General features: G+C 42.3%; 1 protein-coding gene across 3 annotated transcripts in view; it reads left to right on the top strand.

The window, feature by feature from the left end:
- Window positions 1–4,238: 4,238 nt before the first annotated feature.
- The window catches only part of fibcd1a (fibrinogen C domain containing 1a), a 120,939-nt gene continuing 101,952 nt past the window's right edge, over window positions 4,239–23,225 (top strand). The window contains exons 1-2 of one of the 3 annotated variants that reach the window (XM_055918894.1): window positions 4,240–4,769; window positions 4,965–5,047. In XM_055918894.1, coding sequence (XP_055774869.1) covers window positions 4,976–5,047 — 72 coding nt within the window. In that variant the 5' untranslated portion in view covers window positions 4,240–4,769; window positions 4,965–4,975. Of the gene's footprint in view, window positions 5,048–23,225 lie in introns of all 3 variants that reach the window. The other 2 variants (XM_055918895.1, XM_055918893.1) reach the window with 2 other exon arrangements.

Here is a 23,225-nt window from a genome sequence, read left to right on the forward strand (position 1 = left end):
TAGATCAAGCACCACACTCCAAGAGGGTTTGAACAAAATGAAGCTACTTTACAATGCTACAGTATAACAATGCTATAAGGATATCCAGAGATAGTTTGTAATACTTTATCTAGAATACAACTTTATTGTCCATCATCACTGAAATTTGAGAGGTTGAAGAGCCTTGCTCAAGGGCACAACGGCAGTAGGTGGCACCTACCCTCCACTTATTAGTCTGTCTCGTTAACCTCCAGACCAACACCCCCATAAAGAACCTGGCTCCACAAAACAAAGTGCTACTTTATAGACAATTTCTTTACATAGCTGCTGCTCCCTTGGCTAGAAGGGATGTAGCTAATGTCAAAGTGCTGAAAACAACAGCAGGCCGCTAGTTGAAACTGTAAAAATACATTTTGTTTATTTCGATGGGTGAGGGAGAAATAACCTGTAATATTTGTCACCATCTGGATGTCACAGTGACATGGCAATTAACTAAAGCTACTGCCCTCGGGAAGCACGACAACAAGCCGCTCACCGGTGTTGTATAGAGGTTCTTGCCGATCCGGTCGCACAGCCTCGGATAATCTTTTACAAGTTTTCAGTTGATGTGTGAGTAAAGACAAGGGACATCAATAATAGATACTACCAATGTCTTAGTTCAATGCAGTGGCATCCTATCACAAGAACAAGAATAAAACACCTATTGTTTCACCATCCATGTAAATAATAGGCCCAGCCTACAGCAGGTACAAAAATATATATTCTTGATTAGTTGACCAATTCAATTAATTTTCTTTACATTTTTCAGACTTTAGAACTTAATTCCTTCACACTACACGAAGGAATGGGGTACCAAATAAGTAGTTACTTTCCATTTAAGAATCTGAAAACTATTCCTTTAGCATCTAGTCCAAACAATAGAACAATTTAAAAGAAAATTCTATCGACAAATTCTCCTTTCGGGGATGTGTATCATATTCTCTTATTCTCCATGCAGTTTTTTATTGGTGCTTTAACTTTAGAGAGTCTTTTCCCTCCATTTTAAGGGCCACTTTAAAAATCAGACGACTGCTTCATTGACAGCCCTGCTCATTCTGCCAGATGATTACAGGCCTCTGCCTCTCCGAGCATGAAGGCTCCTCACATAGAATGATCAATTGATTGGTTGTGTTGAGGAGGACTTGAAAAAAAATGCATGATGGAGTTATGGTGTTTGTGAGACTGTGCGAGGTCTTACATCACATGTTCGGGAAAGTTTCTGTTTCAGACTTGCGACAAAACCTTTATATAACATTTAACTGAATAACTGGTATACACCTACAGTAATCCTCTGCTGGAGTGAGCAGGACCAAAAATCTGAGGAGTTGGAGAATTTTGCATTTTTCGAACACGTGAAACAGCTTTTACCTGCAATCTAGAGCCATAATTATAATGCTTAAATCTACGTAAAAAATATGTTTATTTTTCTGCATATCCAGTGGGGCAAAAAAGTATTTAGTCAGCCACCAATTGTGCAAGTTCTCCCACTTAAAAAGATGAGAGAGGCCTGTAATTTTCATCATAGGTACACTTCAACTATGACAGACAAAATGAGAAAAAAAATACAGGAAATCACATTGTAGGATGTTTTATGAATTTATTTGCAAATTATGGTGGAAAATAAGTATTTGGTCACCTACAAAAAAGCAAGATTTCTGGCTCTCACAGACCTGTAACTTCTTCTTTAAGAGGCTCCTCTGTCCTCCACTCGTTACCTGTATTAATGGCACCTGTTTGAACTTGTTATCAGTATAAAAGACACCTGTCCACAACCTCAAACAGTCACACTCCAAACTCCACTATGGCCAAGACCAAAGAGCTGTCAAAGGACACCAAAAACAAAATTGTAGACCTGCACCAGGCTGGGAAGACTGAATCTGCAATAGGTAAGCAGCTTGGTTTGAAGAAATCAACTGTGGGAGCAATTATTAGGAAATGGAAGGCATACAAGACCACTGATAATCTCCCTCGATCTGGGGCTCCACGCAAGATCTCACCCCGTGGGGTCAAAATGATCACAAGAACGGTGAGCAAAAATCCCAGAACCACACGGTGGGACCTAGTGAATGACCTGCAGAGAGCTAGGACCAAAGTAACAAAGCCTACCATCAGTAACACACTACGCCGCCAGGGACTCAAATCCTGCAGTGCCAGACGTGTCCCCCTGCTTAAGCCAGTACATGTCCAGGCCCGTCTGAAGTTTGCTAGAGAGCATTTGTATGATCCAGAAGAAGATTGGGAGAATGTCATATGGTCAGATGAAACCAAAATATAACTTTTTGGTAAAAACTCAACTCGTCGTGTTTGGAGGATAAAGAATGCAGAGTTGCATCCAAAGAACACCATACCTACTGTGAAGCATGGGGGTGGAAACATCATGCTTTGAGGCTGTTTTTCTGCAAAGGGACCAGGACGACTGATCCGTGTAAAGGAAAGAATGAATGGGGCCATGTATCGTGAGATTTTGAGTGAAAACCTCCTTCCATCAGCAAGGGCATTGAAGATGAAACGTGGCTGGGTCTTTCAGCATGACAATGATCCCAAACACACCGCCCGGGCAACAAAGGAGTGGCTTCGTAAGAAGCATTTCAAGGTCCTGGAGTGGCCTAGCCAGTCTCCAGATCTCAACCCCATAGAAAATCTTTGGAGGGAGTTGAAAGTCCGTGTTGCCCAGCAACAGCCCCAAAACATCACTGCTCTAGAGGATATCTGCATGGAGTAATGGGCCAAAATAGCAGCAACAGTGTGTGTGAACCTTGTGAAGACTTACAGAAAACGTTTGACCTCTGTCATTGCCAACAAAGGGTATATAACAAAGTATTGAGATAAACTTTTGTTATTGACCAAATACTTATTTTCCACCATAATTTGCAAATAAATTCATATAAAATCCTACAATGTGATTTTCTGGATTTTTTTTCCTCATTTTGTCTGTCATAGTTGAAGTGTACCTATGATGAAAATTACAGGCCTCTCATCTTTTTAAGTGGGAGAACTTGCACAATTGGTGGCTGACTAAATACTTTTTTGCCCCACTGTAGTTCTGATGTCTTCACTAGAAAACAGTAAAAATAAAGAAAAACCCTTGAATGAGTAGGTGTGTCCAAACTTTTATAATATAACAATAACATTTGACCTAGAAACACCGGAATTTTAACAGGTTTCGTGAAATAATGTTTATTAATTATGAAATTATGAAAACTATTAATAACATGCCACCCAGGAGGCCTCTAGAGGGCGATTTTGTCATTTGACTGGAGGAAAGGTATGGTCATTTGACTGCAGGAAAGGTATGGTCATTTGACTGCAGGAAAGGTATGGACATTTGACTGCAGGAACGGTATGGTCATTTGACTGCAGGAAAGGTATGGACATTTGACTGCAGGAAAGGTATGGTCATTTGACTGCAGGAAAGGTATGGTCATTTGACTGCAGGAAACGTATGGTCATTTGACTGCAGGAAACGTATGGTCATTTGACTGCAGGAAAGGTATGGTCATTTGACTGCAGGAAAGGTATGGTCATTTGACTGCAGGAAACGTATGGTCATTTGACTGCAGGAAAGGTATGGTCATTTGACTGGAGGAAATGTATGGTCATTTGACTGCAGGAAAGGTATGGTCATTTGACTGCAGGAAACGTATGGTCATTTGACTGCAGGAAAGGTATGGTCATTTGACTGCAGGAAAGGTATGGTCATTTGAATGCAGGAAAGGCAGTTTTCTGGAAATCTGGCTTTTATTCGGGTTTGGCTTACATTTCTGTGATGTGTCGGACCAGGGCTCTGGCTTCAGCTCATAGGCCTTGGGTAATACCGGCTCTATTTTTCAGGCCTGATAAGAACTCTAACACACACACACCTCCAGCACTCTAAGCAGGTCCTAAGAAGGAATCAGACAATAAATATTATATTTATGAATATTATTCATCATATCAAATAAATATCCAAGAGTAATAGTTTGTCTCTTATCTATTTTCCTGCCTCCTTGTCTTCTATATTGATGCAAAGACCTTTACTAGTGAACGGCATTTCCAAGCTATCGTCCTCCTTATTCTCCTGTGGAAATGTTGAGATGCAATTAATTACCTGCATCATCTCAGAGGGAGGGGTAACGGTGCATAAAGCCCATGCAGGTAGATTATAGACAGGCATTAATGTAACACACACACACATACACATGCACACATACACATGCACACTCGCGCGCGCTCACACACACACACACACACACACACACACACACACATAGCCTCTCTCACAGTTGCGTAGTTAAATAAAGGTAAAATAAAAAATACACGCATACACGCGCGCGGACTCGCACGGCGAAGGGGAATCACTGAAGCTTGGATTTCACGTCGAGACGCTCTTGCCCAATGCAATATGTTGCTAATCTGACTGTGCGTTGAATCATATCAGAGAGCCGCTTCATGTTTATCAACGTCAACCAGGGAAACCAGAGGCGGTTTTATCTCTTGCCCGAGCTCTCTCACTTTTTAACAAGGACGTACATAGCCCACGCGTAAAACCTCGACAGGACACGTGTAATTTTGAGTCAGAACGGAGGAAATAGAAGCAGGTTTTCTTCTAGGTTCTGAATAACGCGGGTGAAGTTTTGATTCATTAGAATCTGCAACGCATCGAACGCTTACTATCAAAGTGCATGTGTGTTTTTTAGTAACAAGAAGGAACGTTATAGCATTTCCTAACTGCGAAAATTCAAAGCAACTATTCTTTGCAAGGGGTTCTACAAGTATGTATGATATCAACATGTTTGTACTACTAGATTCCCATCTGGACCTCCTTTAGAATTGTAGAGATCTGTGCAGTGATTGAAGTAGTTTTTATGTGTAAACCTTTTCCCCTTCTTATTGGAATAGTTCAAACAACATAGACCCTCTGGTTGACACTTTTCCTTTACCAATGATGTCAAATCTCGGATTTTAAGAATTTCAGAGAATGGTAAATGATCGATGGAAAATCATGAACAGTGTTTCAGAACTCGAAGATGGACATCAGCATAAATCTCAGGTAGGCATTGCATGCTGCAAGTATTCATTCATTGCTCTGCTCAAAAACAAAAACAAAAAAGCAGGTGAAAAGCCTGCAGGTACCAGAAAGTATTTAATAAAATAGCATTAATATTATAGTGGCTCATAGTATTGCATAACTATACTATTCACATAGTTACACATAGAAAACGAATGACCATTTATTTCGTGGGAACTAAATGTGCCTTTTTAGGGAAAGCCATAACCTACCAATCACATACGGTATATCTAATGGTCCGACTTTAAAGTTATGGTAATATGATGTGAATTGAGTGTTAAATTCCAATAATATATGATTTGCTGGTAGATCCATAATGGTGTGTGCCTATTTATTTAATTGCCTACATTCATTTATTGTAGTCTATTCATCAATTGTTATTGGAGCGCTTGAATTGATGATGATTTCTAATTGACAAATGGCAAGATGTCCAAATGATCCATGGAGAAACAGAAATTGAAGCCCTCTCTACCATTGGGCTTTTCCCCCCCCTTAGCTTGTCATATTTAGAAATTAAAATATGTTGACCATTCATTGTCGGTCCACTTACTCTACGATGTGTGCATCTATTGTAACATGAGCCAGCTGCAAATCTGCATATTTTTATATTTTTATAAATGCCTGTGTGATGTGATCCTCATTGAACAGTTCCTTATGTCACCTATTAGCTGTATACTCGGGAATGGTACTGTATATAGCCAAGTTACCGTTACTCATTGTGGATCTATTCCTCGTGTTATTATTTTTCTAGTTTTCTATTATTTATCATTTTATCTATCTGCATTGTTGGGAAGTAAGCATTTCACTGTAAGTCTACACCTGACGTATACGAATCATGTGAAAATACAATTGTATTTAAATTGATTTATAAAAGTCACTGTGAATGAGTGAAAGCACTTCTTACTGTTAGTTAACCATCTCAGTGGAGTATTTGGCATTGTGGAATGGCGTGCATAGGTTGGGCTAGGGTTGTCAAGTAGTATTATTTAAATGTAGTTTAGTGTCTGAGATGATACATGTTGGCATGATACTCTCTTCTCTTCTGGCAGTACAAATAGAGCCCATAATTATGTTATAATTAAGCCTAATTATAATTATGCAATAAGGCACGGGGTGTTGTATATGGCCAATATACCACGGCTAAGGGCTGTTATTAAGCACAACGCAACACGGAGTGCCTGAATACGGCCCTTAGCTGTGGTATATTGGCCATATACCACTAACCCCCGAGGTGCCTAATTGCTATTATAAACTATTATTGCTATTATAAGCTATTATTAACTGGTTACCAGTAATTAGAGCAGTTAAAATACATGTTTTGTCATATTCATGGTATATAGTCTGATATGTCAGCCAATCAGCATTCAGGGTTTGAACCGCCCAGTTTATAACTATGTGTATTATCACTGTGTGGTTGACTGCTACAAGGCTTTATGTAAAACTGAAATTGTTGTAAAGAATGCTTGTCTACAACTGACTGGAAACTCTGGCTTTGGTTGAGACAAAGGAGATAAGATTACCGGTCTGTCTTATAGAGTCTGCCTCCATTCCTCACTCTTTGCTGTGACCAAGTGTTGTAAGCCTATCTACAATATGAACATTTCTGGTATGCTGCAGCAGTTGGCACATATTGTTAGCCAGCAATTTATTTATTTTGTGGACAGATCTTCTTCAACACCTTTACAGTATATTCTGTGAGTGATACAGAAAATGAATCAGTAAGTTAATGACCATGCATTTAGGGCATGCTGAGTTGATGGGGAAGGTTAGTGAAGCTTTTGGACTTATGGCTGTGGATAGTTCCACATGGACGGTCTGTACGTTGGACCAGTGATGTAGTGATAAAACAAAATAGATGGGTAAACTCTTATTGCCGGTCGCAGTGAAAAAAGTAACACTCCCTACACTTTCCGCAAAAGTTGGTAAACTGTCAAGCAAAAATAATTGTGGGTAAACTGTGTTTACTTGCATTTACCCTCCATTACATCACTGCGTTGGACTAAATTAAGTATAGCAGCCGAGAGGCAGACATGAGAGTAGATTCTTGGATGGAAGTTATCAACCTTATGAGGCCCAGTAAGATTGAATTTAACACCATAAGTGGCCTTGATGGTACGGTAACACACTGACCGCAGACCAGGGAGCACGGACTCACACAGACAGACAGACGGACAGACAGACTCTCCACACACACACATACACCTGATAACTGTCTGTCCTTCCTTTGGCGTAATGAGAGATGAAAGGGAATCAATCCATCCATCTCTCTCACTCTCTCTCTCTGAGTGCAGTAGTTAGGCCTATAATAAGTACTCCACATGAATTAGTACTGTATTATATGCTGTAGTTTCACAGGTAGCCTACATATTGTTCTCATGTGCTCTCTGTCACATGTCAGTCAATCCTAGCTATTGTCTCCTTTCCTAGTTTGATATGTCTTAAAGGTATACTCAGCCATATAACATCATCATACACACAACAGGGTGGTTTCCTGCTTACAGACATCAACAACAACAGACTTCAAATCTACCAAGACAGCATTTGCTCTTCCAATTTGCTCCCTCCCTTGGGGCATGCCCACTTTGGGGAGAACGAACAGCGGCTGTAAGCAGGAAGTTGCCCGGTTGTTTATAATGTCATATTACTGAGTCTACCTTGACCAATATATTATGTTTCATGACAGCAGCCATTTGACCTGTATTGAATTTGTTCATCATCACATGACCTTCTGCTAAGAAAATGTATAACAGTGTTTCAGAATTTAGAATTTTATATGTAGCATTTAGCCTGTGGTTTTTAATGACACGATAATGACATGAGTGAACACAGCAAACTTCAGTGAGCAGCACAATGTTGACGAAGTTTGATATCTGCAGAAAACATAATTACACACCCCTAAAAAATGTTGAATAATAATAATAATTGCACTTCAATGAAGTCAGACAGCTCAAGGTTAATGAGTAGTAACAGTACCTGGAAATGGGAACTTTTATTTCCACCTTAAAGAGATGTTTTTATTTCTCTGCTTCAATAAGAACGCCACAGGGTTACTTTTACACCAAACTAATGTAACTTGATGGCAGATGACGATGGCTTCGGCGTGTGTGTGCGCGCACCCGTGTGTATGTGTTTCAACTGGGGACTGGACTGTGAAACCAGACGCTGAGGAAGTCTGCTTACAGGGAAACATGAAGCGGAGATATTAATAGGGCCCCCTCCTCTCCTAATATCTCTTAGACAGTTATCTCTGGGAGATGGCTCATTAGAGCATCCTGTCCTGCCACTGGCCCATCCACTGACTAGCCCACAATCTGCCAGCTCCCATTTGCTGCACGGTCGGACCCATTAAGATGTCCCAGTACGCCCACGTTACTGTCGTCAGTCTGCACATGACATTATGGAAATGCTGGGTTGTTGTGTTTGCGTCTGTTGTATTAGCTTCTTATTGTATAAGCCAATTGATCCAAGATGTGGATATAGGATCAATTGATTAGATGTGGATATAGGATCAGTCATTCACCATTTACCATGAGGAATCCATTTTTAGAGTAAATTGTCGCTAGAATATACATCTACAGGCTCAGGCCTCCTTGACTAAATTGGTACAAGTTATGGGGTTATTTTCTAGAGCAGTGAAAAGCAATTTAACATTTAGTCGTCGAAGCGGCAGACAATCGCATCTTCAACCAATGAAAGCGAAAAATACTCAGGCTAAAATGTCAAGAGGGTTATAATTTGAGTTACCTCTACTGCCAATGCACACATTTTCCACCCTTTTCTGTCTTCTTCCCTCATTCTGATGTCCAACCATTCTTTGTTCAAAGTGTTTTCGTTTTTTTCATATTCAATTTGACCTTTTTTATATATACTGCTTTAGTAACAACCTGCTGTTTCTACCAAGCCTAAGGGAACCCTGAGGGCTCTTAAAGCGCTGTTATCACAGACGCCAGGGATCACCCTGGTGTGAAGCCACCCAGAGGAGGTGCAAATGGCTTTGACCTACTCCACTAGCCGGTCAGCAATCAGTGAAAGGAGCATCAACACATACACACACGCACACAGACACATGCCCACACACACACAAACACACACACACAAGCTGTTAAAATAAGAAGAAATTACGGTGTAGTAGAGAAACATTAATTCTGTTGATGACTTTTGAGTGGACTTGGCATCTGTCCTATCAGATCATAGACTGATAGACTGCCAAGCCCCATAATCTATTATGGACAATCGAATCAGGCTTTACAGTACATTCTAAAACTCTTTCTAGCCATGTCAGTCTGTCAGACCGGCTTCAAGTCATCACAGTTTCAATGTGCCAACCTGACATCTAAGCAGAGCAGAGATTTTTGGCTTCAATATACGTTGATTAAAGATGATGAATATGATAGAGAAATCACTTGTTGTTGCCTCTAACACCAAAGATACAGTACATTCCAACAGACTGTAGTCGATAATGTGTATCTGAAAACTCCAAATATTTATTTCCAGCGGTCTCTGGATTCTAGACTTCACTCCTCTGCATTGGTATGGCCGACATCATATACATTTCTAAACAACACATTGCTATGCAATGTCTCTGTGATGCCCGGCTAATGCATTCTGCTCTGATTAATGCCGACCTATAAACATGCTGTGAGCCACTAACTGAAAAGAATGGATTACTGTGATTACCTCCAGTGGCTGAAACTGCCTTCATTTCCTCCCTTCCAATGATAAAATGTTTCCATTTGCTTTCTACTTAAATGAGCGCTTACTGTTCATTTATCTTTGTAGTTGCAGGCAGGGCTGGGTCAAGGCGAGGGATAAGAAGATAAATATTTTCTACAGAGTGGTTGGTATTCATTTGATTTGATCATTTGACCATGGCTCCTAATGAATAGTCCTCTCCTGTCTGCTCTCCACCACTGATTTCAATGTGACCTTTGAACTAGAATATAACTATTACAAACTCTATTATCTCCTGCCGATGTATTAATGAATATTCTATTTTAACGGAAAGACCTAATGCTGCATTTAGATGAGGGACGCAAAAACCGCCATACCAATCGGCATAGCGGGACAAGAAAGCAAGAAAGACAGTGATGACAAAAGCAATCCAGCATGACGGGATGTGTTCCTATGGTGATTTCAGGAAACAAACCGTGCAAATCAACATCCGGTAGAAAACAACACTACAGCAGAAGACAAAAGTTGAAATATTTGAACTCTGGCGGCAAGTCCCGTCTACCGTAGTGGCTGAAGGCATTCACCGCCAGACTCAACGGTATTTACCATCGTTCTCTCATTGAAAACAATGACATCACGTTTGGCATCTAGCGTCTGCCTCGTGCCATCTAACCGCAGCATAATTCTATATTACAGTAGGAGGTTATGTGTTAAGCATGTTGTAGACAGTGAAATGTAATGAACAACGATTTAGACCATTCATCCATCTAAAACTCCAAGGATTTAGAACAAAATTCTCCCCCAAGCCACCCAGTATGTGAAAGAAACCGATTAATAGCAACTTTCATTCTGCTTAATGTAATAACTTTGAAAAGCGCACAGCCACCCCCCACTCAGTGACTATTATTAGTGTTTCACTCCTTCATGCACGCCAGTGTACAATTCTCCACATCCTCTTGTTATCTTCAACACCGTGGAGGCTGTGAAAGTATACCTGCTGCCACAACACTCCTGAGTAACAGCCGGGGTGGATGTAGCTCATCACAAAGCAGTTGAAGTGGGAGGGAGGGTGTTTGATGTCAGACTTGTACCTCGGATGCGTTGGAGTGTGGTAGTACAAGGCAGGGTTGAGCAGCAAACCTTCCCCTATAAGAGCTCTCTAAAGCACAGGGAGGATATGTTGAGTATCAGACCTGTGGAAGTGGTCTCGGGAGCCCGGCTCCAGCCTGCAAGACAAATCGCTTTCTCCACACTTGGCTGCCTGTCCTTGGAGTCCTCTGACAGAGGAACCTGCCAACACACTGGGGGCTACTGGAGCTGGAGACCCGGTCTGTCTGAACAGGAACTGTCTTTAGGCTACACGCAGAGGAGGGCAAAGGAACAGAGGCAAAAACATAACTACATTGCAGAGTAGGAACACCTACATTTAGACACATTGCACACATACACACCAGTGTGTCCTGTAAATGCAAATAGGGGAAACACTACACACACACACACACACACACACACACACACACACACACACACACACACACACACACACACACACACACACACACACACACACACACACACACACACACACACACACACACACACACACACACACACAGACGGCCAAAAACACACAGACTTGTATACAAAGTACCGATACAGTCCTATTTCTGCAGGTGTTTACCTGGTATTCGTTGAAGGGCTAATCCATCCCCAGAAATAAAAATCATGAAACTCCTGTCAATTTGGTGAGAGCCTATTTTCTATCAGTGGGTAAAATATAAATGTTCCCCATGATTTAACTTCTAAGTGGTCCGTCTGTGAAATCATGAAACCGTGTAGGAGTTCCAACTAGGAACGCATCATAGCTACATGGTTCTCGTCACTGGAGATAGGGGTAACACACCATCACATTTCACAACGCTTAAAAACATGACCTGCATTCCAGATCGCCAAATCAGCCCATACATAGTATGGGCATACTTGTCTAGAACACATCCATCCCTTTATATCATCATTTACAAATATATATGTTGTTTCACCTTTATTTAACCAGGTAGGCCAGTTGAGAACAATTTCTCATTTACAACTGCGACCTGGCCAAGATAAAGCAAATCAGTGCGACACAAACACCAACACAGAGTTACACATGGAATAAACAAACATACAGTCAATAACACAATAGAAAAGTCTATATACAGTGTGTGTGTAACCGATGTGAAATGGCTAGCTAGTTAGCGGTGGTACGCGCTAATAGCGTTTCAGTCGGTGACGTCACTCGCTCTGAGACCTGAAGTAGTTGTTCCCCTTTCTCTACAAGGGCCTTGGCTTTTGTGGCGCGATGGGTAACGATGCTTCGTGGGTTACTGTTGTCTGTGTGCAGAGGGTCCCTGGTTCGAGCCCAGGTAGGTGCGAGGAGAGGAACGGAAGCTATACTGTTACATTGATGCTGTTGACCCAGATCACTGGTTGCTGCGGAAGAGGAGGAGGTCAAAAGGGGGGTGAGTGTAACTGATGTGACATGGCTAGCTAGTTAGCGGTGGTGCGCGCTAATAGCGTTTCAATCGGGTGACGTCACTCGCTCTGAGACCTGAAGTAGTTCCCCTTGCTCTCCAATGGCCGTGGCTTTTGTGGCGCGATGTGTAACGATGCTTCGTGGGAGACTGTTGTCTGTGTGCAGAGGGACCCTGGTTCGAGCCCAGGTAGGTGCGAGGAGAGGGACGGAAGCTATACTGTTACATGTGCAAATGAAATAAGATAAGGGAGGTAAGGCAATAAATAGGCCATAGTGGTGAAATAATTACAATTTAGCAATTTAACAATGGAGTGATAGATGTGCTAGATGTACCTTGCAAAGACTTATAGATGACCTGGAGCCAGTGGGCGACGAATATGAAGTGAGGGCCAGCCAACGAGAGCATACAGGTTGCAGTGGTGGCTTTGGTGACAAAACGGATGGCACTGTGATAGACTGCATCCAATTTGCTGAGTAGAGTGTTGGGAGGCTATTTTGTAAATTGCATCGCCAAAGTCAAGGATCGGTAGGATGGTCAGTTTTACAAGGGTATGTTTGGCAACATGAGTGAAGGATGTTTGTTATGAAATAGGAAGTCGATTATATATTTATTTTTGGATTGGAGATGCTTAATGTGAGTCTGGAAGGGGAGTTTACAATCTAACCAGACACCTAGGTATTTGTAGTTGTCCACATATTTTAGGTCAGAACCGTCCAGAGTAGTAATGCTGGACGGGCGGGCAGGTGCGGGCAGCGATCGGTTGAAGAGCATGCATTTAGTTTTACTGGCATTGAAGCTCATCTGGAGGTTAGTTAACCTGAAGAAGGGCCAGAAGTATACAGAATGGTGTCGTCTGCGTGGTGGTGTCCTCATGACAAAGTATATATTTCGCTTAGATGTGCTCAATCTAAACAGTGTACAAAATTATTAAACTCAGTTACCCTTCAAGTACCAACTCGCAATGCACCCTGTGTGTCTGTGGGAAACATGGGAATGGGCTGTTGTTGCCATAACAACGTACTCCGCACTCATCCTGGTCAGAGAGGAACTGCAACTTGAACTCAGTGAGATAGACACCTAAATTGATAGTGAAGTTTGTTTAGGCGATTTTACAGCTAGCTAAGTACTTCACATGCTGATATTGACTTTGGTATTATTGTGTGTAGCTACGTTTGCTAGCTAGCCAGCCAGCCAAGAAAAGGAGCATTGCATTTTTGGTTTTGGAGTCGAATTCGACAGATTTTCACAACAATTTGCACATGTTGCTACCACAAATAAACAAAACCATAATTCTTAAGTATGTTTATCATTTTGCATTTTCTGTTAATACTACTTTAAAAAATAGCACAATGTAAAGTAAAGTGTAACGAATGCTTCCAGCTGTTGGGATCTAAAGATTTTAGCAGTTGCGGTCTCTGGTTAAAATGAGATATGTCTGTTTTTCTGCATCAGATGGGTGAGGGGTGTGTACTATATTGTCCTTTTGGACTATCACAAAAATATTTTTTTCCCATTGTAAAAATGCAGTATGTCCTTAAAGTCCAAGGTGGCTTAGCAGTTCAGACGTCTTTTTCCGTATTGTCGTGTCGTGTCCTGTATATATATATATTTACACCTTTTCTTCACATATCTTTTATTTATTTTATTATCCAAGAACTCAACTACAAAAGCTTTCCTGCAAAAGCTTTCCTGCAACCCGCTTCACCAATTACAATAAGTATTATTTACCTCAATCTGAAAATCCATCGTGGAAGATAGCCAGGGGCTAATTCAGAAGCTAGCCTGAAAGCTAACCAGAAGCTACTCCGATAGCTAGCCAGAAGCTAATCTGTAGCTGCCCCGAAATTAGCCGGTTTGCTGGCTAGCGTTGGTGTTTCAGCTGCCCACGTTTTGCGGTCATCAGCTATTCCTTTAGCTCGATAATCTACCGGCACTTTTGTGCAACGCGACTCGGACCGGAGCATTCCGGGACTTTTTTTCTCTCAGTTTCCCCGGAATCCAACCGCAGGCTCTGGACACTTGCACCTTGATTTCGCAGCTAGCTAGCTGCATACCGTGTGACTATTGGCTTACGTCAACCCCGGAGCTAACTCAAATCATGCTGGAGCTAGCCAGCTGAGGAGTTCCATCACCATCCGGACCCGTTTCTTTGTTGCTGCTGCAGATACGGAACCCCACCGGGCCTTCACGACTGACTGCCGACGTTATCTGCCCGAGGGATTTATCCAACCGGCACCTCCGTCCCGACGTTACCTGAACGCTCATCTGAGGCCCGCTAATCGTTAGCTGTCTTATCGGCTGCTATCTGAACAAAACCCCACTACACGGAACCTACCGACGGAAACGCACGAGGTATCTACAAACAGACCTCCATCCTATGCTGCTACCGATAGCCATATACCCGGCCAGCTGTCTGGATCGCCACGACCCCAACCAACCTCTACTCACTGGACCCTTATTGATCACTCGATTAAGCTTGCCTCTCCTTAATGTAAATATGCCTTGTCCATTGCTGTTCTGGTTAGTGTTTATTGGCTTATTTCACTGTAGAGATTCTAGCCCTGCTCTCTATACCATATCCAACCCTGCAGTTCCACCACCCACATATGCGATGACATCACCTGGTTTCAATGATGTTTCTAGAGACAAGATCTCTCTCATCATCACTCAATACCTAGGTTTACCTCCACTGTATTCACATCCTACCATACCTTTGTCTGTACATTATTCCTTTAAACTATTTTATCGCCCCCAGAAACTTCCTTTTACTCTCTGCTCTAGTTGCTCTAGGCGACCAATTCTCATAGCTTTTAGCCGTACCATTATCCTACTTCTCCTCTGTTCCTCTGGTGATGTAGAGGTGAATCCAGGCCCTGCAGTACCTGGCTCCACTCCTATTCCCCAGGCGCTCTCTTTTGATGACTTCTGTAACCGTAATAGCCTTGGCTTCATGCATGTTAACATTAGGAGCCTCCTCCCTAAGTTTGTTTTGTTCACTGCTTTAGCACACTCTACCAACCCGGATGTTTTAGCCGTGTCTGAATCCTGGCTTAGAAAGACCACCAAAAATTCAGACATTTTTATCCCCAATTACAATATTTTCAGACAAGATAGAACGGCCAAAGGGGGCGGTGTTGCAATCTACTGCAAAGACTGCCTGCAGAGTTCTGTTATACTATCCAGGTCTGTTCCCAAACAATTTGAACTTCTACTTTTAAAAATCCACCTCTCTAAAAACAAGTCTCTCACCGTTGCCGCCTGCTATAGACCACCCTCTGCCCCCAGCTGTGCTCTGGACACTATATGTGAACTGATTGCCCCCCATCTATCTTCAGAGCTCGTGCTGCTAGGCGACCTAAATTTGAACATGCTCAACACCCCAGCCACCCTACAATCTAAGCTTGATGCCCTCAATCTCACACAAATTATTAATGAACCTACCAGGTACCACCCCAATTCCGTAAACACGGGTACCCTCATAGATATCATCCTAACAAACTTGCCCTCCAAATACACCTCTGCTGTTTTCAACTAGGATCTCAGCGATCACTGCCTCTTTGCCTGCATCCGTAATGGGTCAGCGGTCAAACGACCTCCACTCATCACTGTCAAACGCTCCCTGAAACACTTCAGCGAGCAGGCCTTCCTAATTGACCTGGCCGGGGTATCCTGGAAGGATATTGATCTCATCCCGTCAGTAGAGGATGCCTGGTCATTTTTTTAAAATGCCTTCCTCACCATCTTGAATAAGCATGCCCCATTCAAGAAATTTAGAACCAGGAACAGATATAGCCCTTGGTTCTCTCCTGACCTGACTGCCCTTAACCAACAGAAAAACATCCTATGGCGTTCTGCATTAGCATCGAACAGCCCCCGTGATATGCAACTTTTCAGGGAAGCCAGAAACCAATATACACAGGCAGTTAGAACAGCCAAGGCTAGCTTTTTCAAGCAGAAATTTGCTTCCTGCAACACAAATTCAAAAAAGTTCTGGGACACCGTAAAGTCCATGGAGAATAAGAACACCTCCTCCCAGCTTCCAACCGCTCTGAAGATAGGAAACACTGTCACCACCGACAAATCCACTATAATTGAGAATTTCAATAAGCATTTTTCTACGGCTGGCCATGCTTTCCACCTGGCTACCCCTACCCCGGACAACAGCACTGCCCTCCCCTCTGCTACTCGCCCAAGCCTTCCCCATTTCTCTTTCTCCCAAATACAGTCAGCTGATGTTCTTAATGAGCTGCAAAATCTGGACCCTTACAAATCAGCCGGGCTAGATAATCTGGACCTTTTCTTTCTAAAACTATCTGCTGAAATTGTTGCCACCCCTATTACTAGCCTCTTCAACCTCTCTTTCGTGTCGTCTGAGATCCCCAAAGATTGGAAAGCAGCTGCGGTTATCCCCCTCTTCAAAGGGGGGGACACCCTTGACCCTAACTGCTACAGACCTATATCTATCCTACCCTGCCTTTCTAAGGTCTTCGAAAGCCAAGTCAACAAACAGATTACCGACCATTTCGAATCACACCACACCTTCTCCGCTATGCAATCTGGTTTCAGAGCTGGTCATGGGTGCACCTCAGCCACGCTCAAGGTCATAAACGATATCGTAACCGCCATCGATAGGAAACAATACTGTGCAGCCGTATTCATTGACCTGGCCAAGGCTTTTGACTCTGTCAATCACCACATCCTCATTGGCAGACTCGACAGCCTTGGTTTCTCTAATGATTGCCTCGCCTGGTTCACCAACTACTTCTCTGATAGAGTTCAGTGTGTCAAATCGGAGGGTCTGTTGTCCGGGCCTCTGGCAGTCTCTATGGGGGTGCCACAGGGTTCAATTCTTGGACCGACTCTCTTCTCTGTTTACATCAATGATGTCGCTCTTGCTGCTGGTGATTCTCTGATCCACCTCTACGCAGACGACACTATTCTGTATACTTCTGGCCCTTCTTTTGACACTGTGTTAACAACCCTCCAGGCGAGCTTCAATGCCATACAACTCTCCTTCCGTGACCTCCAACTGCTCTTAAATACAAGTAAAACCAAATGCATGCTCTTCAACCGATCGCTGCCTGCTCCTGCCCGCCTGTCCAACATCACTACTTTGGACGGCTCTGACTTAGAATATGTGGACAACTACAAATACCTAGGTGTCTGGTTAGACTGTAAACTCTCCTTCCAGACCCACATCAAACATCTCCAATCCAAAGTCAAATCTAGAATTGGCTTCCTATTCCGCAACAAAGCATCCTTTACTCATGCTGCCAAACATACCCTTGTAAAACTGACCATCCTACCAATCCTCGACTTCGGTGATGTCATTTACAAAATAGCCTCCAAAACCCTACTCAATAAATTGGATGCAGTCTATCACAGTGCCATCCGTTTTGTCACCAAAGCCCCATATACTACCCACCACTGCGACCTGTACACTCTCGTTGGCTGGCCCTCGCTTCATACTCGTCGCCAAACCCACTGGTTCCAGGTCATCTACAAGACCCTGCTAGGTAAAGTCCCCCCTTATCTCAGCTCGCTGGTCACCATAGCAGCACCTACCCGTAGCACGCGCTCCAGCAGGTATATCTCTCTAGTCACCCCCAAAACCAATTGTTCCTTTGGACGCCTCTCCTTCCAGTTCTCTGCTGCCAATGACTGGAACGAACTACAAAAATCTCTGAAACTGGAAACACCTATCTCCCTCACTAGCTTTAAGCACCAGCTGTCAGAGCAGCTCATAGATTACTGCACCTGTACATAACCCATCTACAATTTAGCCCAAACAACTACCTCTTTACCTACTGTACTTATTTATTAATTTATTTTGCTCCTTTGCACCCCATTATTTCTGTCTCTACTTTGCACTTTCTTCCAATGCAAACCAACCATTCCAGTGGTTTTTTTTTTTTTTTTTTTTTTTTTAATTTTTCTTTATAGTTTTTATTATTATAAATTTTTATTTTTTTAGTTTTTATTTTACTTGCTGTGTTGTACTCACTTCGCCTCCATGGCCTTTTTATATTTTTATTTATTTATACATATATCTGTTTGCCTTCACCTCCCTTATCTCACCTCACTTGCTCACATTGTATATAGACTTATTTTTTATTTTATTTTCACTGTATTATTGACTATATGTTTGTTTTTACTCCATGTGTAACTATGTGTTGTTGTATGTGTCGAACTGCTTTGCTTTATCTTGGCCAGGTCGCAATTGTAAATGAGAACGTGTTCTCAATTTGCCTACCTGGTTAAATAAAGGTTAAATAAAATAAAAATAAAATAAAAGAACAGTGTCATGATGTTTATACCAGAATGCTCTGCTAAATTGATGAACAGAACAGTGAGTGGTTGCAGAGTAGTGGAATTTAGAGCCCGACCATTTTTTGGGGCCGATGTACTGTTTTACGCTGGGGAAATTAAAAGGTGTAATTTTTCCACACTGAATTCTCAAAAATTGCCATCAAAAACAGCAATTGTTAAAAAAATATGCTTCAATTGATTTCTTATATTGTGAAATTAATGACACATCATGAGGATGGCCACAAGTTTTTCGATAAGCATGAGATTCCCTTTTTTCATCCTAATGACTGAATAAAGGTTATCGGTGGAATTATTGTCCGACACCGATGTAGCGTTAAAAGGCCAATATCGTCAGATAATATTGTGAAATGATATATCGGTCAGGCTCTAGTGGAATTGCACTTTTGTTAAAATAAAATAAGTTATTCCCATAGTGGCTCATATTCTTCCTTTAATGAGGTGAACATTTTGAGGTACCCTCTTCATTTTTGCATTTGAATGGCGATGCATCATACTTACTGCTTACTGTATATTACCCCCTAGTTCCTCTACTCACCTGATAAATATTCATCCAGCAATCCATTCCTTTAACATTATACAATAGCAGTACAGTTTAGCTTAACCACAATTGGAATCAAGCTCTTTCCTAATAATTGCTGATATACAGCCATTCCCGTTGCACTCACAATCAGTTTCTCGATTAGACACAATCTCCCTACCACTACCACTTGGATGTATCGCTCAGTATTGTCCTAAATAAGCTCTCGCTGTGGTGTGATGACAAGGTGCAAATATCAGTGATGAAATCCAATGAATGCTGAAACAGAACAGCGGTGTGGCTTGTGTGTTTTCCCCTCTTGGCTAGAGGATCAGACTAACACACACACAAGAGGGAGTCTTAATCACCCAGCTGCGGAGGAATACGTCGACTACTGAGCCCGGAGCACAAAGAGTCCCCTCTGGCCATTTCATTAGCTGTGCTAGACCTTTTAAAAAGACAAGGGAGACCATGTCACAGCCCCACGACATATTGGGTATTTTTGTACGATATCTTCATTAGGTTTGAGAGTTTGTTGGTTACTGGTGAAACTAGTCAACATGAGAATGAAGAAAGCTTGGTAGCCAGCTATCAATATACAGTGCAGATGTAAGATCTTAATTTGATCACCCTGTTTCTTGAGAACTTTCCTGCAATGCAGGATATTTAAAATTGTAGTGTATTGAGGTTTAAAAAGGCTTCTGAAGTTACAAAAAATGTATCAACCCATACAAAAATGTCCATTAATTATAGTTAACATTTACTATTGCTGCAGGATTCTTTTGCAGGATTCTTTCTGCTGTAGCAAACTGGCTCAAATTACAATCCTACATCAGTATAGCCCAGCTTTTCACTTTATCTCTGCAGCTTTGTCACTTCGAAGTAAACCCAGTAGGAAATATGCCTAAAGCCATTTTAAAGATCAAGGGTAAGCCTCAGCATCTGGTCTCCTTATATTACAGACCTATTTGTAGGGATTGGTGCTCTTCCAAAGAATTATATGTTAGGATACAGTATGAGACATCCTCCTCTTGATTCGGGCAAACTCTGATAGCTTTCTGGGATTATTCTCCCATGGCTCTGGTGTCCAAAGATCAAACTGTTTTCTTAATTTTTCCCCCGTGTCCTGCAGCCCTCCCCTACTATGAAAGTTTTATATTGACTTAATAAGTCTGGCTTAGGGGTTCGGATGACCATGCGCTAAATGGGCCCTCAGCAGTGTACTCTGGCAGGCAAAGCAACCAGAATAGACCATTCCGGGGGCAATATTTACCATTTGTTAGATGTTAAACAGACAAACATGAACTGTGCCGTCGAGTGAACCGTTCACTGTGTATGCATGGATGAGAATCATAGCATGTCAGTGCCAGCACGGTCACAGGGAGGCAACCAGCTCCCTCTTGAGTATGCTTGAGGATGTTCAGTGTTTGTCTTGAAGGTGAGCTAATTCACCCCTCTTATCTCTGGCACTTTCTGCCAGCTGCTGTTTCCAGATAGATTACTGTCAGATTGAGTCCACTGCATGTGTGGTAAGAACATTAGAACGGCTCACCAAGACTGACAGGAAGTGTGCTTTAACATGAATTACCGTGCCAAACAGAACACAGGATATCAAAATCTGAGGCAAAAACAACAACATATTTTTGGCTGCTGTCCTGGTTGCTTTTTTGCACCCTACTGTACACAGGTAGTGGTACACATTCTGTGACATTGACTGTGTCTGCAACTGCCCAAAGACTGATCTAGATCCCCTGGTCTTTCCCCATTCCCAAGTGGAAGACAAACCACCCTCGACATCTGCACTGACATTCTAGAACACTGAGAGCAGTCAAACCTCACGACAGCAGGTCAGTTAAGGGTTGTAACTGTTTCAGGAGAGGCAGTTACATTTCCTGTATGATTTTTTAAATATTTGGTAAATGCTTCCCATAAAAAATTATAATAAATGCAGCTCTTCTGGTAATTTTATTTGTATTTATTAGAGATTCCCATTAGCTGCTACCAAGGCAGGGGTCCAAACACATTAAGGCACTTACATCTCACATAAATCAAAGATAAACAGTACATCATATATCATTATTACACCACTACATACAGTGTACTCGGACAATATTCAGACCCCCTGACTTTTTCCACATTACAGCCTTATTTTAAAATGTATTAAATCGTTTTTTCCCCCTCATCAATCTACACACAATACCCCATAATGACAAAGCAAAAACGTTTTCTTTTTTTAAATTTGCAAATACAGTATATATATATATTTAAAAAACGGAACTATCACATTTACATAAGTATTCAGACCCTTTACTTAGTACTTTGGTGAAGCACCTTTGGCAGCAATTACAGCGTCTTCTTGGGTATGACAATTCAAGCTTGGCACACCTGTATTTGGGGAGTTTCTCCCATTCTTCTCTGCAGATCCTCTCAAGCTCTGCCAGGTTGGATGCATAGCGTCGCTGCACAGCTATTTTCAAGTTTCCCCAGAGATGTTCGATCGGTTTCAAGTCCGGGCTCTGGCTGGGCCACTCAAGGACATTCAGAGACTTGTCCCGAAGCCACTCCTGCATTGTCTTGGCTGTGTGCTTAGGGTCATTGTCCTGTTAGAAGATTAACCTTTACCCCAGTCTGAAGTCCTGAGCACTCTGGAGCAGGTTTTCATCAAGGATCTCTCTGTACTTGTCTTCACAGTAGGGATGGTGCCAGGTTTCCTCCAGACGTGACGCTTGGCATTCAGGCCAAAGAGTTCAATCTTGGTTTCATCAGACCAGAGAATCTACCATAAAGGCCTGATTGGTGGAGTGCTGCAGAGATGGTTCTCCTTCTGGAAGGTTCTCCCATCTCCATAGAGGAGCTCTGGAGCTCTGTCAGAGTGACTATTGGGTTCTTGGTCACCTCCCTGACCAAGACCCTTCTCGTCCGATTGCTCAGTTTGGCCCGGCGGCCAGCTCTATGAAGAGTCTTGGTGATCCCAAACTTCTTCCATTTAAGAATGATGGAGGCCAATGTGTTCTTGGGGACCTTCAATGCTGCAGACATTTTTTGGTTCCGTTCCCCAGATCTGTGCCTCGACACAATCCTGTCTCGGAGCTCTACGGACATATCCTCTGACCTCATGGCTTGGTTTTTGCTCTGACATGCAACTGGGGGGCCTTATATAGACAGGTGTGTGCCTTTCCAAGTCATTTTCCAATCAATACATTTTACCACAGGTGGACTCCAATGAAGTTGTAGAAACATCTCAAGGATGATCAATGGAAACAGGATGAACCTGAGTGTCATGTGTGCTCCCTCTCCGGCCTCTAGGTCACCAGGCTGCTCGTTATGGCTTACATCTGTCACCATCGTTACGCACCTGCGCGTCATCAGACTCACCTGGACTCCATCACTTCCCTAATACATGTGGTTCCCTTTGGTTCCTTCCCCAGGCGTTATTGTTTCTGTTTTCGTGTCATGTCTGTGCGTTGTTCGTGTTTCTTATTTTGCATTATGTTGTGTTCATTTATTAAAACACTCACTCCCTGAACTTGCTTCCCGACTCTCAGCACACATTATTACACTGAGCTCAATTTGGAGTCTCAAAGCAAAGGGTCTGAATACTTATGTAAGGAAGGTATTTCAGTTTTTTTTATACAGTTGCAGAAATTTCTAAACCTGTGTAATGCTCGTCGTGGTTGGAAGAAGAGGAGGACCAATGCGCAGCGTGGTAAGTGTCCATAATGATATATTTAATAAATCAAAAACGAACACTGAACGAAAATAACAAAAGTACAAACAACCCAAAACAGTCCCGTTTGGTGAAAACACTAACACAGGATACAACCACCCACAAAACACAAAGGAAAACAGGCTACCTAAATATGGCTCCCAATCAGAGACAACGACTGACACCTGCCTCTGATTGGGAACCATACTAGGCCAAACACAGAAATAGACAACCTAGACAAAACAACATAGAATGCCCACCCACATCACACCCTGACCAAACAAAACATAGAAACATACAAAGCAATCTATGGTCAGGGCGTGACAACCTGTTTTTCGCTGTGTTATTATGGGTTATTGTGTGTAGATTGATGAGGAAAAAAACATATGTAATCCGTTTTATAATAAGGCTGTAATGTAACAA

This window comes from Salvelinus fontinalis, chromosome 4 (genome assembly GCF_029448725.1).
Source record: "Salvelinus fontinalis isolate EN_2023a chromosome 4, ASM2944872v1, whole genome shotgun sequence".
Classification (NCBI taxonomy): domain Eukaryota; kingdom Metazoa; phylum Chordata; class Actinopteri; order Salmoniformes; family Salmonidae; genus Salvelinus; species Salvelinus fontinalis.